Source organism: Oncorhynchus mykiss, chromosome 16, assembly GCF_057628025.1.
Source record: "Oncorhynchus mykiss isolate SJ-2025 chromosome 16, ASM5762802v1, whole genome shotgun sequence".
NCBI classification, from domain to species: Eukaryota; Metazoa; Chordata; class Actinopteri; order Salmoniformes; family Salmonidae; genus Oncorhynchus; species Oncorhynchus mykiss.
Window position 1 is genome coordinate 17350161 of NC_143037.1, and position 19470 is coordinate 17369630.

General features: G+C 45.1%; 1 protein-coding gene across 1 annotated transcript; it reads left to right on the top strand.

Annotated features, from left to right (window-relative positions):
- The first annotated feature begins 9998 nt into the window (after nucleotides 1-9998).
- LOC110491483 (homeobox protein MOX-1) lies at nucleotides 9999-17332 on the top strand. The gene is made up of 3 exons (XM_021564967.3): nucleotides 9999-11104; nucleotides 15338-15504; nucleotides 16695-17332. The coding sequence occupies exons 1-3, from the start codon at nucleotides 10615-10617 to the stop codon at nucleotides 16815-16817; spliced, it is 780 nt and encodes a 259-aa protein (XP_021420642.1). The 5' UTR covers nucleotides 9999-10614; the 3' UTR covers nucleotides 16818-17332.
- The last annotated feature ends 2138 nt before the right edge of the window (nucleotides 17333-19470 follow it).

Consider the following 19470-nt stretch of genomic DNA (forward strand, 5'->3'; position numbering starts at 1 on the left):
ACATGTAACACTGTATATAGTCTCCACATTGACTCTGTATCGGTACCCACTGTATATAGTCTCCACATTGACTCTGTACCAGTACCCCCTGTATATAGTCTCCACATTGACTCTGTACTGGTACCCCCTGTATATAGCCTCCACATTGACTCTGTATCGGTACCCACTGTATATAGTCTCCACATTGACTCTGTATCGGTACCCACTGTATATAGTCTCCACATTGACTCTGTACCGGTACCCCCTGTATATAGTCTCCACATTGACTCTGTATCGGTACCCACTGTATATAGTCTCCACATTGACTCTGTACTGGTACCCCCTGTATATAGCCTCCACATTGACTCTGTATCGGTACCCCCTATATATAGTCTCCACATTGACTCTGTACCGGTACCCCCTGTATATAGTCTCCACATTGACTCTGTACCTGTACCCCCTGTATATAGTCTCCACATTGACTCTGTATCGGTACCCACTGTATATAGTCTCCACATTGACTCTGTATCGGTACCCACTGTATATAGTCTCCACATTGACTCTGTACTGGTACCCCCTGTATATAGCCTCCACATTGACTCTGTATCGGTACCCACTGTATATAGTCTCCACATTGACTCTGTATGGGTACCCACTGTATATAGTCTCCACATTGACTCTGTACCGGTACCCCCTGTATATAGTCTCCACATTGACTCTGTACTGGTACCCCCTGTATATAGTCTCCACATTGACTCTGTATCGGTACCCACTGTATATAGTCTCCACATTGACTCTGTACCGGTACCCCCTGTATATAGTCTCCACATTGACTCTGTACCGGTACCCCCTGTATATAGTCTCCACATTGACTCTGTACTGGTACCCCCTGTATATAGTCTCCACATTGACTCTGTATCAGTACCCACTGTATATAGTCTCCACATTGACTCTGTACCGGTACCCCCTGTATATAGTCTCCACATTGACTCTGTACCGGTACCCACTGTATATAGTCTCCACATTGACTCTGTACCGGTACCCACTGTATATAGTCTCCACATTGACTCTGTACCGGTACCCCCTGTATATAGTCTCCACATTGACTCTGTACCTGTACCCCCTGTATATAGTCTCCACATTGACTCTGTATCGGTACCCACTGTATATAGTCTCCACATTGACTCTGTATCGGTACCCACTGTATATAGTCTCCACATTGACTCTGTATCGGTACCCACTGTATATAGTCTCCACATTGACTCTGTACTGGTACCCCCTGTATATAGTCTCCACATTGACTCTGTACCGGTACCCCCTATATATAGCCTCCACATCGACTCTGTACCGGTACCCACTGTATATAGTCTCCACATTGACTCTGTACCGGTACCCCCTATATATAGTCTCCACATTGACTCTGTACCGGTACCCCCTGTATATAGTCTCCACATTGACTCTGTACCGGTACCCCCTGTATATAGTCTCCACATTGACTCTGTACCGGTACCCCCTGTATATAGTCTCCACATTGACTCTGTACCGGTACCCCCTGTATATAGTCTCCACATTGACTCTGTACCGGTACCCCCTGTATATAGTCTCCACATTGACTCTGTACCGGTACCCCCTGTATATAGTCTCCACATTGACTCTGTATCGGTACCCCCTGTATATAGTCTCCACATTGACTCTGTACCGGTACCCACTGTATATAGTCTCCACATTGACTCTGTACTGGTACCCACTGTATATAGCCTCCACATTGACTCTGTACCAGTACCCCCTGTATATAGCCTCCACATTGACTCTGTACCGGTACCCACTGTATATAGTCTCCACATTGACTCTGTACTGGTACCCACTGTATATAGCCTCCACATTGACTCTGTACCGGTACCCACTGTATATAGCCTCCACATTGACTCTGTACCAGTACCCCCTGTATATAGCCTCCACATTGACTCTGTACCAGTAACACTGTATATAGTCTCCACATTGACTCTGTATCGGTACCCACTGTATATAGTCTCCACATTGACTCTGTACCGGTACCCCCAGTATATAGTCTCCACATTGACTCTGTACCGGTACCCCCTGTATATAGTCTCCACATTGACTCTGTACCAGTACCCCCTGTATATAGCCTCCACATTGACTCTGTACCAGTAACACTGTATATAGTCTCCACATTGACTCTGTATCGGTACCCACTGTATATAGTCTCCACATTGACTCTGTATCGGTACCCACTGTATATAGTCTCCACATTGACTCTGTACCGGTACCCCCTGTATATAGTCTCCACATTGACTCTGTATCGGTACCCACTGTATATAGTCTCCACATTGACTCTGTACTGGTACCCCCTGTATATAGCCTCCACATTGACTCTGTATCGGTACCCCCTATATATAGTCTCCACATTGACTCTGTACCGGTACCCCCTGTATATAGTCTCCACATTGACTCTGTACCTGTACCCCCTGTATATAGTCTCCACATTGACTCTGTATCGGTACCCACTGTATATAGTCTCCACATTGACTCTGTATCGGTTCCACTGTTTATATTCTCCACATTGACTCTGTACTGGCACCCCCTGTATATAGCCTCCACATTGACTCTGTATCGGTACCCACTGTATATAGTCTCCACATTGACTCTGTACCGGTACCCCCTATATATAGTCTCCACATTGACTCTGTACCGGTACCCCCTGTATATAGTCTCCACATTGACTCTGTACCGGTACCCCCTGTATATAGTCTCCACATTGACTCTGTACCGGTACCCCCTGTATATAGTCTCCACATTGACTCTGTACCGGTACCCCCTGTATATAGTCTCCACATTGACTCTGTACCGGTACCCCCTGTATATAGTCTCCACATTGACTCTGTACCGGTACCCCCTGTATATAGTCTCCACATTGACTCTGTATCGGTACCCCCTGTATATAGTCTCCACATTGACTCTGTACCGGTACCCACTGTATATAGTCTCCACATTGACTCTGTACTGGTACCCACTGTATATAGCCTCCACATTGACTCTGTACCAGTACCCCCTGTATATAGCCTCCACATTGACTCTGTACCGGTACCCACTGTATATAGTCTCCACATTGACTCTGTACTGGTACCCACTGTATATAGCCTCCACATTGACTCTGTACCGGTACCCACTGTATATAGCCTCCACATTGACTCTGTACCAGTACCCCCTGTATATAGCCTCCACATTGACTCTGTACCAGTAACACTGTATATAGTCTCCACATTGACTCTGTATCGGTACCCACTGTATATAGTCTCCACATTGACTCTGTACCGGTACCCCCAGTATATAGTCTCCACATTGACTCTGTACCGGTACCCCCTGTATATAGTCTCCACATTGACTCTGTACCAGTACCCCCTGTATATAGCCTCCACATTGACTCTGTACCAGTAACACTGTATATAGTCTCCACATTGACTCTGTATCGGTACCCACTGTATATAGTCTCCATATTGACTCTGTATCGGTACCCACTGTATATAGTCTCCACATTGACTCTGTACCGGTACCCCCTGTATATAGTCTCCACATTGACTCTGTATCGGTACCCACTGTATATAGTCTCCACATTGACTCTGTACTGGTACCCCCTGTATATAGCCTCCACATTGACTCTGTATCGGTACCCCCTATATATAGTCTCCACATTGACTCTGTACCGGTACCCCCTGTATATAGTCTCCACATTGACTCTGTACCTGTACCCCCTGTATATAGTCTCCACATTGACTCTGTATCGGTACCCACTGTATATAGTCTCCACATTGACTCTGTATCGGTTCCACTGTTTATATTCTCCACATTGACTCTGTACTGGTACCCCCTGTATATAGCCTCCACATTGACTCTGTATCGGTACCCACTGTATATAGTCTCCACATTGACTCTGTATCGGTACCCACTGTATATAGTCTCCACATTGACTCTGTACCGGTACCCCCTGTATATAGTCTCCACATTGACTCTGTACTGGTACCCCCTGTATATAGTCTCCACATTGACTCTGTATCGGTACCCACTGTATATAGTCTCCACATTGACTCTGTACCGGTACCCCCTGTATATAGTCTCCACATTGACTCTGTACCGGTACCCCCTGTATATAGTCTCCACATTGACTCTGTACTGGTACCCCCTGTATATAGTCTCCACATTGACTCTGTATCGGTACCCACTGTATATAGTCTCCACATTGACTCTGTATCGGTACCCACTGTATATAGTCTCCACATTGACTCTGTACTGGTACCCCCTGTATATAGTCTCCACATTGACTCTGTATCGGTACCCACTGTATATAGTCTCCACATTGACTCTGTACCGGTACCCCCTGTATATAGTCTCCACATTGACTCTGTACCGGTACCCACTGTATATAGTCTCCACATTGACTCTGTACCGGTACCCACTGTATATAGTCTCCACATTGACTCTGTACTGGTACCCCCTGTATATAGCCTCCACATTGACTCTGTATCGGTACCCACTGTATATAGTCTCCACATTGACTCTGTATCGGTACCCACTGTATATAGTCTCCACATTGACTCTGTACCGGTACCCCCTGTATATAGTCTCCACATTGACTCTGTACTGGTACCCCCTGTATATAGTCTCCACATTGACTCTGTATCGGTACCCACTGTATATAGTCTCCATATTGACTCTGTACCGGTACCCCCTGTATATAGTCTCCACATTGACTCTGTACCGGTACCCCCTGTATATAGTCTCCACATTGACTCTGTACTGGTACCCCCTGTATATAGTCTCCACATTGACTCTGTATCGGTACCCACTGTATATAGTCTCCACATTGACTCTGTATCGGTACCCACTGTATATAGCCTCCACATTGACTCTGTACTGGTACCCCCTGTATATAGTCTCCACATTGACTCTGTACCGGTACCCACTGTATATAGTCTCCACATTGACTCTGTACTGGTACCCCCTGTATATAGTCTCCACATTGACTCTGTACCGGTAGCCACTGTATATAGTCTCCACATTGACTCTGTACCGGTACCCCCTGTATATAGTCTCCACATTGACTCTGTACCGGTACCCCCTGTATATAGTCTCCACATTGACTCTGTACCGGTACCCCCTGTATATAGTCTCCACATTGACTCTGTACCGGTACCCCCTGTATAAAGCCTCGCAACTGTTATTTTACTGCTGCTCTTTAATTATTTGTTATTTTTCTATTTTTCTTATTTTTTTTTCATTTTTTCCCTTGTCTTTTTTTTTAGGTAACACTTATTTTTCTTAAAACTACATTGCTGGTTAAGGGCTTGTAAGTAAGCATTTCACTGTATTCGGTGCATGTGACAAATAACATTTGATTTGGTTTGATTTGTATCAAAATGAGGTATTTGACACATGCAGTATTTTCAAACAGAAAATCACCTAGAGGCACGCAACAACCTAACATCCAATCAGGTAGAAGAAATGCATATACCGTACAGTAATCACCTTCCCTTCAGCGTCAAACACCTTCTGGAAATAAAGGACCTAAAGAAGGACACTATCTCCACCTGAACTAGAGATGAGAAAGCTTTTTCCCCCCTGTCTCAGTAGATAGAAAAACTAGACCACTAAAGTGAATCACTGACTGTCTGCACAGAGCAGGAGACACACAGACCCAAGTCCACAGAGACACCAACAGGATGCCGCAGCTCTGACACAGCGGCCCCTTTACACAGCACTCAGATGTGGAGATATAAAATTAAAATATGGCATGTTCTGCTGCTACTTTAAAGCATGAAGTAGGGGATTATTGGGAGTGGGAGTGGGAGTGTGTGTGTGTGTGTGTGTGTGTGTGTGTGTGTGTGTGTGTGTGTGTGTGTGTGTGTGTGTGTGTGTGTGTGTGTGTGTGTGTGTGTAATTCCGTCTGTGCACAGAATTACAGCATAGCACTGAGGGCATTGGCACGGGAGCTTGGCCAGCTCTGCCCCTGCATGGTCTCGTGGGTTAGAAACCCAACCCTGGGTGTTTGTTAGTGTTTAAATGAAGGAAGTGTTTGACCCAGTGAGGGTGTTCCCTGTTGGGCTATTTGTTGGCCCAGGCTGATCCTGAGAACCCTCTGGGGAACAATCTCAGTCCGCCTCTTCAAAGTGTCCAGCCCCCAAGCAGGAAGTCCAGGCCGGTGCTGTTTTGAACATGACGAGAACAGACAGACACAGAGACAGACAGACAGGAAGGAAGGTATTCCATGAACACGCAATGCTACTGTCCACAACACCCACCCACTCCCACCAGCCAGCCAGGCCAATGGGGGGGATTCCAAAGAGCCCACAACTATTTATTGTGATTTATTTAGCATTTCAAGCTGTCCTACAGCCAATCTGATCAGAACCAGCTGAGGTGCGATGGCTCTTGTTTCCTGCGAATGCATCCAAAATGGCATCCTATTCCCTACAGTATAGTGCACTCTCTCTTCCTCTCTCTATCCTCATACTGATCTATGGGCCCTGGTCAAAAGTAGTGCATTAAATAAGGAATAGGGTGCCATTTGTACACAGCCTGTGTGTTGGAGGCTGGATGAAAGAGGTAGCGGAAACCACTGAACAGATCTGAGATCAGACTGACACTGACGCCTACCCACACCATGACATGAAATAGAGCCGGAAATGTAAATATTTTTTGGTGTAGGTTGTAAAAGTTTGATAAATGTTAGTGTATGGTTTTTTTGTAGTTTGGGCTATCTGCTTTAGATACAGAAGGAGGGAGTATAGACAGGATACTGTACGTCTATGTGTTTCCATGAACTCTAAGTACAGGGCACCAGTTTCACAGCCTTACTTTACATCATCCACGTTCATGTCAAATATTTGCATTCTGAAAAATATGCTGTAAAAGAAACGGCATCAACACTCCGCACTGGACATCCAACCAAGTATAATTCCTCCTGCCCTTTGTATCAAAGCATCCTTCAACAAACATTCAATATTACTGAGCTAATCGAGTTCATTGGTGAATTAATTCCCTGTCAAATATAGGAGAAAATCCCAATTTTTAACAGGAGCTGAACTGTCAGTCTGTCCGCTGATCCGGCTGTGACCACTAGAGGACACTGTTCATTTACTTTGCTCTGTGACGCTCTAACTTCCAAAGACGAAAGCCCTGTCCAGTAACAGCTCCGATCCCACTACCCACTTGGCACATGTATATTTCTGGGCCAGGTGGAACTGTCATAACCTCTCAGCTACAGGTTGTCACAGTTTTATGTTGTTTGGATATCATATTTGTTTGATATTCCCGAGGGTGGTTTGTTCCACAAGTATGTTTCCTCGCTTTTGATTTGTCTGTCCTGAAGTAGCCAACTGTAGCAATGTGCTCAGACTCTCAAAGATGTTGTGTTTAATTGCAGAGCAACTTCTTAACCGTACTGAACTCTCGTGTTATTCATTGTGGGTGGTTTAGTTGACCTGTAGCATACTTGCTGTTTTGGAACTCTTGGCATGCAACCTCTGTGCCCTCTGGTAAGTGATACTCTGGGACGTCAGTCAGTGTTGTAGACAGGCTAATCTACTGAGTGTACACTGTGGCTACCGTGTGAGCTGGCTTCACAGTGACAGTTTGGGTCAATATTGTAAAGAGTTACAGGGTCTGACATTATTACGATCTGATTTGATCTGATGCCTTACTCCACCCACTACCCACTTCATGTCGATCTCAGGTATAAGCCACATATTACCTGTGTACTATCTGATCGGTGTGACCACAACTCTACGACTGTATTACAGTAGTAGCCTCGATAAGGCCTCTCTCAGAGGACCAGCAGCAGAGATAAGGCCTTGGCTCCCACAATAGGGAGCCCAGAGAACCTAGTGTAGTATGGGTCAGTATGGGTCATCCTGTCAGCCAGCAGGGACTGATGGAGGGACTAATCCCACTGTTGCCCGGACGATGGGTCAGATAAAACATGAAAACTCAAGCTCTGCCCCCGACTGGTTTAATTTTACATTTACATTATTTAGCAGGTGCTCTTATCCAGAGTGATTTACAGGAGCAATTAGGGTTAAGAGCCTTGCTCAAGGGCACATTTTTCACCTAGATTTTTAACCTAGTTTGCTCGGGGGTTCGAACCAACAACCTGACCCAACGGTCTTAACCGCTAGGCTACCTGCTTGAGTGACTTACACATGAGCGCACACACATACATACACACACACATACAATAAATATGCATCCTGGGAATAGGAATTATGGGAATTAGGGTTGAACCATAGTAGTTGGTTGATTTGATTAGTCCAAATGGTACAGATTTAAATGGCTGCTAGCTTTTTACACTGCAGGTAAAACCAATAGCTAAACGTACTCATTACACACACACACACACACAAAGATGGCCCCTGGTCTGACCACAAATGTCGTCTAACCTTTGCACCCTGCGGTTCGTTATGGCCCAGATTGCCAGTAAAAAGGGGAGGCTTCATGGCTCAACTATTCGCTGGGTAAATGGAAAGAGGTTGTATGTGACCTGAAACACTTCATGGTCCCACTGAGGCAGGCTGTGTGTGTGTGTGTGTGTGTGTGTGTGTGTGTGTGTGTGTGTGTGTGTGTGTGTGTGTGTGTGTGTGTGTGTGTGTGTGTGTGTGTGTGTGTGTGTGGTGCGTATCAGACAGTGGTGAGGTCCGCTGAGAAAGGTCGGGTCAGTAGGAGGACAGAGAGAAGTCTCATCTCAGGTTTACTCAGAAACATTCTGTTCTCTTCTGTGGACATGTGGTTGTGTAACGTTAGTGGCTGAGGGAGAAAGTGAAATTGAAAGTGCAATACGGTACTTGGAGGATGAATTTATATTTTTTTCGATTCAATTTTTAAATACAATAATAACTCAGGAGATACAATACCATGATCAAGGGCTTTTAGTAGTTTATGAATCCGTTTTTTCTGATTTAAATCGACTTTATTATAAACAAACATATATATTTTTTGTTATTCCTTTTTATCTTTCACTCCTCAGAAAATACTGAGAAAACACAAGCTGTTGACAGAAGTGTCACAGTGTGTCACAGTACATTTTTTTATGTGTGAAACATAGCACAGTGTAGCCACAATCAATCAGATACCGTGAAAAAAAGCTAACTGTAAAAAGTAAACCTACATTAATGACATTATTTTCCAAGATAATACACAGTAAGAAAATATGAATTGGACTATTTAAAATCTAAAATACTGCTCTGAAATCCCGTATTCCAACTGACTACACTAAAGTGTACTCAACACGTGTGAGAGTCATTAGCTACCAAATCCAACCAATTCATCACCCAAACACTAAATGGAATCCTGCCAGGCCAATTAGGCTGTATAGTACACACACCTCAAGGCTCAGGCCAATTAGGCTGTATAGTACACACACCTCAAGGCTCAGGCCAATTAGGCTGTATAGTACACACACCTCAAGGCTCAGGCCAATTAGGCTGTATAGTACACACACCTCAAGGCTCAGGCCAATAAGGCTGTATAGTACACACACCTCAAGGCTCAGGCCAATTAGGCTGTATAGTACACACACCTCAAGGCTCAGGCCAATAAGGCTGTATAGTACACACACCTCAAGGCTAAAGACATACAGAAGCATGAAGCTATTTCTGAGAGAAACAGTTTTTAGATTGTAGAAGACAGACTGGGAACCAGGGGTGTAGAGAGAACGAGTGGAGGTCAACTTTCCTCTAAAGAGTGTAGGGCTAAAATGATGTGTCAAAAAACACTGAGTAGAATCATTCGCCCGCTGGACCTTGACTCTCATGTGTGTTTTACAGACAATGTCTCTTAAAAGAGCGACGCATCTGGAAAGGCCATTACATTTCTACTGTGATTAATAGTTGATGAGGCAGGGTTGGTGGGGTTGGTCGCAGGGTACCCACATGTGGCCGCCAGGGCTCCTCCTCTTCAAGCTCAGGTTACACACTCTTACCCACCTATGTGTTTAAAAGGGAGGAGGGACCACTTGTCAGGAATGTCTTAGAACTGTGAAAACAGCCAGCCCAGTCGGCAGGGAGTGTGTCAGTGTGTGTGCAGACGCAGGGGCTAACCTAACACTCCTCTAGCAGCACAGCTAGTCAGATCATTTGTCCACTCGCCGGTGTGTCTGAGAGTGTGTGTGGAGTCTTGAGGAGCTGCTCTCTACGACGTCACACACACGAGAGGGAGACCCACTAAGCAGAGGAAGGTCTCCATCCTTACACATTGGACTGAGGACAGTCAACAAGCCACGGTCAGTGACAGACAGACAGACAGAGTAACTTCATCCACAGTTGGATGTGCTGGGGAGATGATGTGCTTTTGAAACCAACAAGCTGAAGTGGATATTAACCCCCTTATTGACAGAACCGGAGAACTCTCTGAAGGGACTTTCAGCTCTCAGCAAGGACCTCACTCCAGAAGAGAGAGAGAGTTAGAGAGAGAGAGAGTGTGTGTGTGTGTGTGTGTGTGTGTGTGTGTGTGTGTGTGTGTGTGTGTGTGTGTGTGTGTGTGTGTGTGTGTGTGTGTGTGTGTGTGTGTGTGTGTGTGTGTGTGTGTGTGTGTGTGTGTGTGTGTGAGCATTTATCGGTGTGTATCATCATGGATCAGCCAGCCAGCAGCTGCATGCGGAGCGCCCACCCCGGCAGCCCCATTTGGGGGTGCGTGAGGAACCCTCACCCCGGAGCAGGGCTCCAGTCCCCCTACCAGCAGGCCCCCTTCTCCCTGCACCAGAAGCCTGAGTTCCTGGCCTACACAGACTTCTCCACCTCCTGCCTGGTGCCCGCGCCCCACGCCAGCTTCCCCCGCGACGACAGACTCTACCCAGAGCCCCATGCGGGCTTTCAGAGGGCCGACTGGCAGTTCCCCCAGTGTGAGACGCGGGGCCGGGCGCAGGAGGCCTGTCCGGTGGAGCCCGTGGCAGTGGGTGGTGAAGGAGTGGTGGGGGGCGTAGCAGGGGAGATAGACAGCACAGGTGGGGACAGGCTGCCAGGGGCAGTGGCCGGGTGTCTTGAGGGGGAGTACTCGCCACAGAGCATGGCATCGGCCGACACAGAGAAGAAGAGCTCCAAGAGGAAGAGAGATATAGCAGGTGAGTCAGTGATACGCCAAGATGGGATCAGTTGGGCTGCTGGTAAATACCATGACTGGAAAGATGGGGAAAAAGACACCACTTCAGTAGGCCTACATAGAATGCAAATACGAGTCAAATGCCGTGCAGAGACAGAAATTCAATCGCGCATCTCAGATTCGACACATCTATTTGTACAAACCCCTTTTCGTCATGAATACACGAGAGAGATGTGCTATTCTGCAGGGAAAATCTCACCAGAGTACTCTTTCAGTGGACAATGGTATCACATTCACTACTGCCCATGTCATTGCTGGCAATGGGACAGAGTCTCTGTATCGGTTTCCTCACCAAAAGACAGTCTTGCCCTGGCGCCTGGACACGTAGGTATGCAAAAGGTGACGGCACGTTGTGTTCCAGAACAACCCGACTGGACCAGTTGCGTCCTCTCATTGTTTTTAAGCCTCTTCAAAAAATGTCCAATTTACTAACGCAACATCTACCGTAAATCTTTGCTGCACGCGTGTATCCTTTGTTTCATGGCGACATGACAACTTTCAGGAAGCTGCTGGTATAAATCAACTGAGATGTTTGTCTGCAAAAAAACTCGTCATAGCTCATATTCTTATGGTGTTACACGATGTGGGTCCATGAAAGCAAATATAACATTAGATTTCTTTGCAAGCAATACCATTGCAAGCATTATAAGCAATATCAACATCAACAGGCAACTGTTTATTACTTGCAAGTGCCCATTGATAATGGATTGAAATATCTCATCGTTATCGATGATGTCGCCTCATCAGACCAACCGGATACCACGTTTCTAGTACAGTAACTGATGTGCATGAAGTGCTAATTCCTGAAAGTCATACCATCTTTAATGACTTGCTGTTGAGTTAATAGCCATAGGAACGTTTTTCATTTGTCTTCTAGCTGTAGATGTGTTATTCAAATACACTCCCAATTCCGTGCTAGCTGAATGAGAGGAAAAGCGAACCTGACTGTTTTCAGCACATCTGGTAAAAGCATTCCCCTCAGCTTTCAGCCACGCTATGGAAACCAAACCTGCCCTCTCTAGAATGGGGGAAATCTTTTGCAGATAAATGTATTACCTCCTCGATCAGAATTCCAGTGGCTATATTAGGACGGCCAAAACTGCGTTGCAATACCCACGTTAGGAAAATCACGTAGGGCTTGGAGACATTCAATAAACGTGTCTAATTTAAGATCTCCTTCTTAGGGAACCAGACACTGGCCTTAGGCACTTAATTGGGGGAAATATAGATTTTTTTCCCTTTTCTTGGGTTACCGTATTGCAGCCCTCCCTCAAACATGCCAGACCACGTCTGGTAAAATCTCTTGCCTGCAACCCCACTTTTACATTCTTATCCATTGACATTTTCCTGTCGTTAAGCCGTAACAGAATATCCCACTGAACACATGCAACACGGTTGACCACTGTATAGACCCAGTATTTCATAGACGACCATTCAAACGTGCATTGAATACTTTGACCTAGAATTAGGAATATACCCTTAAGGCATTGATACAGGCTGCATTTCCACTAAGGACTTACCACACACCAGGGCGTCACCAGTGTTTAACGTTAGTGTGAGTTCTCGTGTTATTGTGTTTCCTTCAGGAGAGTGACACTAAAGACTTGTGTTCGAGCAGAATCCACAACCTCTGCCTCATCAAACAGAGAAGGTGTTAAAGTTCACAGTGACCCATTGTTATGTAAATGACAGCTGAAAAGTACCAGTGGCCTTGCCTTGGAACCAAGTCCGAGCAGGTCTGCTGGAGCCATGGCCCAGTGAGACACAGGTGCCGGGCCCACGTAGATGGAAATAAAAAAAGTCTGAGCGTTTTGGGTAAAACGCCGTGGCAACTCTCTAGAGGAAATTCGACAACAGTGCGACCATATTTAGGCATATAGCTCTATAATGATATGATTCACCTTTATTCATACTTTCAACCATTTAAAAAGGTTCAACCTCTATTGGTGTGCAGGTTACTACATGTTTTGACTGAAGGAATGACAGGCCTCTCTACAGGTTGAATACGTTTTTATAAACCATTTGTACGAAGTAGTTCAGAGATGCCCCGTTTAGTCTAACTCAAGCAGGATGAGATATATCCAACTTCATTACAATAGCGATGCATTTTGAATGGTGTCTGATTAAATGCTTTTAAAATGATGCTTATCATAGCCCTGTTGTAATAATACTGACACAGATATGACCTTTTTTTTGGTAACTAGATGTTTCTATCTTCAGAACAGTTTGATAGTGCTGCTAAACCTGTTAGCGTTTCAGGGGGATTTTTTATGCATTTCCCTGACCACCATCTGGTTATCATTGTTCATTTATCAACTTTATAACAAATCGGCTGTAAACAATTTCAGTAAGAACTTTAATAAACATATTACCGCTCCAATATAAAACAAATTATGACACCATTTAGTTTTACTGTTTAAAAAAAAACATATTAGAGGTTTACACATTTATTTTTGCACTTTTATTAACCTTGGCCCACACTTTAATACATGAAATAATAATTAAACAGTCATTTTCATTTCTGTTTAAGTCTGAGAAACCCCCATGTATTCACAACATTCTTAATTGAGTGTTAATTAAGACAAATTACTTTTGCACTGTCACACCCCCCCCCCCCCCCCCCCCCCCCCCCCAAATGGCAAATGCTGTTTGTGTTACGGAGTCCCGCTGGGTGCAGGAGTTTCTCCCCTTCAGTTTACGGGCTCTGGCTGTGCAGGATATTTATTGAGGCTGGTTTACTGAGGGCTGGTGTGTGTGCCTACTAAATCTGTTCTGCCAGGTGTTCAGCAAACTAAACCTGCTCTCACATCTATTCAGTTCCACCAGACCAGACCAGGCCAGACCAGGCCAGACCAGGCCAGGCCAGACCAGGCCAGACCAGACCAGACCAGAGCAGCTCACTTGGAACACGTAGTCCTTAATGGGGTTTTAATTGTAATAATTTGGCATTCTCAACATGAGACATTATAGGCTACAGGTTGGTCTCTCTGAATGGGAGTCTTTTGACTAAGTTGTATAGACACACACCTAGACATCCACACACACGCAAAGACGCATGCAAACAGACACACATGCACGTAGGCAAGCACACGCAGAAGGACGCGAGCAAAAATGCATATGCACACGCACACACATACACGCACACACACCCACACAGTGAATCTGGATCTGCCCAGTCACATCTGGACCAGGCACTGCAGTCCATTTCACAATCTGGCTCCATGCTCTGGCAAGCACAATGCAGAACTTCTCACTTTGACAAATTAGAACCATTTTCTCAAGATTACATCAGCAGCTAGTGTCGCTACCAATGCACAAGTATTGCCTAAAATCATTCCATATCATATAAAGTCGAGATTTTTAACAAGGAATGATTAAGTGGCTTTCATGTAGTTTATGCACATTTCATTTTCACCAAGGTTACCAAGAGGAAAATAACTCTCAAAATCTCTACCAACCAAAAGCCTTTGTATTCCCTGTCGTACACATTTGTCATACACACTTTACTACCCTAAATAATCCAAGTGAACCAGTTAACACAATGCAGACGTACAGCACATGATTTCATAATTCCTCTTTCCTCTGCTCTGCTATATCGGTAAGAGTGCTTCCTATTTTCCAGAGGCTGGTGAGGCAAGGTGGCTGCCAGGTTGTGTGTGAGTTACTGTGCGATGGCCGTCAGCCTCCTCTCCTCTGGCCTGGAAGGGGAAGTCTTCCTGTCTTCCCAGAGACACATACGTTTGAGCTGGACACGTCCCCGCCTTTGTTCTTAGAGGCTTTAACGATGTTCCGCTGCATTCCTCCCTAACTCAAGCCCTCTGCCGCCGGGCTTGGCGGTCCCCGTTGCAGGGCAGAGGAGTGTTGACTTGACCGGGGCATTGGTCGTTAGATAGTGTAACTCGGGGTGCATGGGAGTGGGACAGGTCAGGGTGGTCTCTCGCCGAGTGGTGGTCCGGTTGCTCTCTGAGTGTATACGACTAGAGCTCGGAGAGATTTGTTAGTTGAGAGGACCTCTGACCTCTTCTTTGTGAAATGGGCCTAATACCAGACAGACAAACCGCTCAACATGTGTCCAAATTCAGTGCTAAACCAATATACATCATGCACATCATTTGACGGAATAATTTCTCAACACTACTGTACATCATAGCATAGTCATGAAATAACAACGGCGTCCTCTTCTTGTGTTCTCCAGATATTCAGGACTTCAAGGTGGGCTCTAACTGCAAAGCGAGGAAAGAGCGCACAGCGTTCACCAAAGAGCAGCTCCGGGAACTGGAAACGGAGTTCACCCACCATAACTACCTGACCAGACTGCGTCGCTATGAGATCGCTGTCAACCTGGACCTCACGGAGAGACAGGTAACAACACCTACACCAGAATGTTTCTACACAATGACAATATTTAGTGGCCTTATAAGCCTATAGAAATAATAGGTCTTTGAAAAAGAAGATGTCTCCAGCCAATTGCCTGACAAACAAGAGAAGAGAGTCTGTTGATTGGATGAGAATATGCGATTTGAAGGCCAATATTATTAACTACAAATTATTTTAAAAACGGACATAAAATTAACAATGCTCTTGATATAGTGAGCTGGATCATAGTTGAAAACTTAGTTGAGTCTCTGCTGAAATTCTGTTACCTACAACTACAGACTCAGTTGGTTTCTCGTTGATACCACTCATCCTAATAGGTGTCCAACTGGTTTAATGTTGGAAGCCTTCTCTTGTGATTGGGCAGCAGATCTTAGAACCAAGGCTAACATTTAGAAGGGTTTGGCAGTCTGTCCTGTTCCTCTCCCTAGTTCCAGCCCCTGTGCCCACTCCCTCCTCTGCCCAATGAGCCCATAGTTTCTCAGTGGCCGCAAATAGCCTGCTCTAAGATGAATTTCCCAGGCCTCTGGTGCTCAAAGCCAGCTAGGTCCAAACCCTACACTCTGGGCTCTGAGTCCCATTGCAACTCTGGCTCAATAATTCTTTATGATTTTTTTTCCGACGCATCGTACATGGCTTGGCAGTTTCCGTTCCTTCAGTCACGAGAGGTAGACAGTATGAGACGAGGGGACAGTCTTCATAAAAATAGTGTGGGAACAGACTAGTCTGTCCCAGTGTTGCCATGGGGAATGCTGAGAGGGATGCACGGAGGTCAGCCCTCCCTTGAGCTCGTATGTAGGTTCCCGGTCGGTACAGAATGGCGGCGGACTGGGTCCAAGGAAATTATGTCAAGGGTCATATTCATTGTGGTTATAAAGTAGACTATAGTAATCTGTGGGCATTTAGCTACTGCAACCCACTAGGAGTGTGGTCCAAAACCTGAACTTAAGCTTTACACTGAGACTGCACAGACTCTTCCACAAGCACCAAAAACAAACAAATGACTGACGTAGTCTCCAGTATTAAACAAAAAATATATTATTTCTTAATATTTGTTCTTAATTGACATGTTTCAGGGAGTGCAGCAGCACCCTCAGCACCCCTACTTCCCGTGGCTGTGACCACATACATGACTTGATGCAGGCATTGTAGTGACACCTCCTGTCTATGTCCTGTAGGTGAAGGTGTGGTTCCAGAACCGGAGGATGAAGTGGAAGAGGGTGAAAGGAGGACAGCCTGCTTCCCCTAACGACCTGGAGACAGACGACATAGACTCTGCTGCCTCACCCAGCTCAGAGTGAGGGGAAACAGGCTGTCCTGATAGGAGTCCCCCCCCAACACAAACATCCACAGAGAACACCAGCCATCTTATAATATCCCTGGAGAGTCGGTAGTCAGTCTGAACCCCAGTGTTTCCCCTTTTGTAAATACTGTAGTATTTGGTCTGATAAGGTCCAACGTCTTTTTTACCCTTCTCTGTTGAATGAGGACAATATTAGATCTAACTTGAAAGGGGTTGTAATATTTTCTATACCCATACAATCTAACTCTTGGAGCATTACTGCGATGTGAGTATTGGAATAAATAAATGAAGGAGTGGATTAATCTTAGTGTAGACTGACTGCATGTTGCAGTTTATCACCCTGCCCGAGTGAGCACTTGTAACTCAGCGATGACAAGTCTGTGATTTAGATTATTTTTTTTTGAGAACATCTCCTCAGTTCTCGATCCATAGTCATGGCCCTCAATGCTTGACTGCAGCCACCTGCGGACACTCAAACCGTTTCAGCGTTGCCAAACCTTAAGTGCCCCAAAATCTGATTTTATTGAAAGTTGTGTTGTTACGTTTTCCTAGAAACACTTTTTCTGTCAAACAAGTTTGTATTATTTTTTGGTACTTTTCAGCTTCTTTTCTTGCTTTTTTAACATTTGAAAGATATTGATGAAATTCAGATGTTGCCTATTGAAATCTGCTAAAATGAATAAATCATTTAAAAAAAATACTTTGATCATTTCTTCCAACCAGCCACACGTGAGTTATGAAGTGACAGTGTATGAAGCGTCTTGGCTAGATTATAGGACAGAACCAATGCTTGGCATTTACATGCTATTTAATCCAATTTAAATTACAACTGTCTGCAGATCGTCTGTCGCTAAGGCAACTATATTTTTATTTATTTCACTGTGTGTGTGTGTGTGTGTGTGTGTGTGTGTGTGTGTGTGTGAGAGAGAGAGAGAGGGAGAAAGAGAGAGAGAGAGACAGAGAGAGAGAGGGAGAAAGAGAGAGAGAGAGAAAGGGAGAGAGAGAGAGAGGGAGAGAAAGAGAGGGAGAAAGAGAGAGAAAGGGAGAGAGAGAGAAAGGGAGAGAGAGAGAAAGGGGGGAGAGAGAGAGAGAGAGAGAGAGAGAGAGAGAGAGAGAGAGGGAGAGGGAGATATGGAGAGAGAAAGGGATAGAGGGAGAGAGGGAGGGAGAGAGAAAGGGAGAGAAAGGGAGAGAGAGAGGGAGAGGGAGAGCGAATGTAGAGCTAGCCTTATAATCTTCATTAATACCTCATGTGGTGTGGGGGACTTTCCTTTAGTAGGATCTGATTAAACTCATTTGCGCCCACACAAAACCTGGTGTATATTTTAAAAAGTCCTCTTGGATGTTTTTACACTGGGAAGTGGTTTGGTCTGGTGTTCTTCCTATTGTAATAAACCCTAAGAAGATCATTCTGGTAGAAAGAAATTGATCTGACGTGGTACTGACATGGGCAGAAGTCGGCCTGCATTTGAAAGACGGCATTCACTTTGCACACCATCATCATTGCCATTCCAATCAGCTCACAAAGTGCCATTAACCTGAGGTGGAATCTGGCTCCTAAAGCCCTATTTGGGCCCCAAAACTATTTTCAACGGAAGCATCAGGCTGGGGCCAATTTGATCTCAACCCAAGTGGAACCCTCAGACAAGCCCACGTGAGGGCCCCTAGGAACCAGAAGACTGTTGGCTGACCGCTTGCGTATGATGGAAAAGGAAAATAATAGGTATGTATGGGTGAAAAGACGACTTCTCGAGTACAGGATGTTGTTGTAGCAGGTAGCCAGTCATCCAATTTCCTGCTTCCCAAAGAAAACAAGAGGTAAAGCATAGGAGTCCTGGGACTTACAATGGCAGGCCTATGCTCGTGCTGGTCGGCCCAAACAAAGACTTTAGAGGCTACTGCCCTCTCTGTTCCACCGGCGGGGGGAGAGGTTCCAAACACCACCCACGGTAGGGGTCAAATGTGACTGTAACGCTGACCTGGTAAGGCCGCGCAGCAGCTGCTAGGGGTGGAAAATCTCAGAGCCGATCCCCTCATCACTTCCTCTTCATTGGGCCTCTATTAGGGACTATTATTGTATTAGTGGTAATAGTAGTGAAAATAAACTATGTCCAATTGTAATGATAGTATTAATACCACTTGTGTAAACCAATGAACTTGGAATGTTGTTCTTGTACCACTAAGGTTTCTTTAAAAGGTCCAGGGTGGCCAAATTTATGGATTACATTTAATTCGATGGTATTGTGTTCTGGGGGAGCTGTACGTTTGCCAAAACATTGAAATACTAGGTTTTCCTTTCACTTTTCAGGGTGAATTATTGCAACAAAAAAACAGGTTCTTTAATCCTGGTTTATCTTGTATGTTGTATTTGTTTACCCGAAGCATACTCTCTAGAAACGTCTAAGTAACTGCAGTGTAGAAGTTATGCAAAATGTAGTTTTAAGAATAACATAATTTCCCTTCTTTGGCACGATTCTAGTTGACAGTGGCACAGACCTACATCTAAAAGTTGTTGCGGCAGATTCCAAACATCAGGATAGGGTCTGCTCAGTCAATATCCAACCAGCTTTGATTATGAAAGCAGACTTTAGTCAAAGGACATTCTTTAAATAACTCCTGACTTGCTGCTTTGTGAATATGACCTTTTTTTT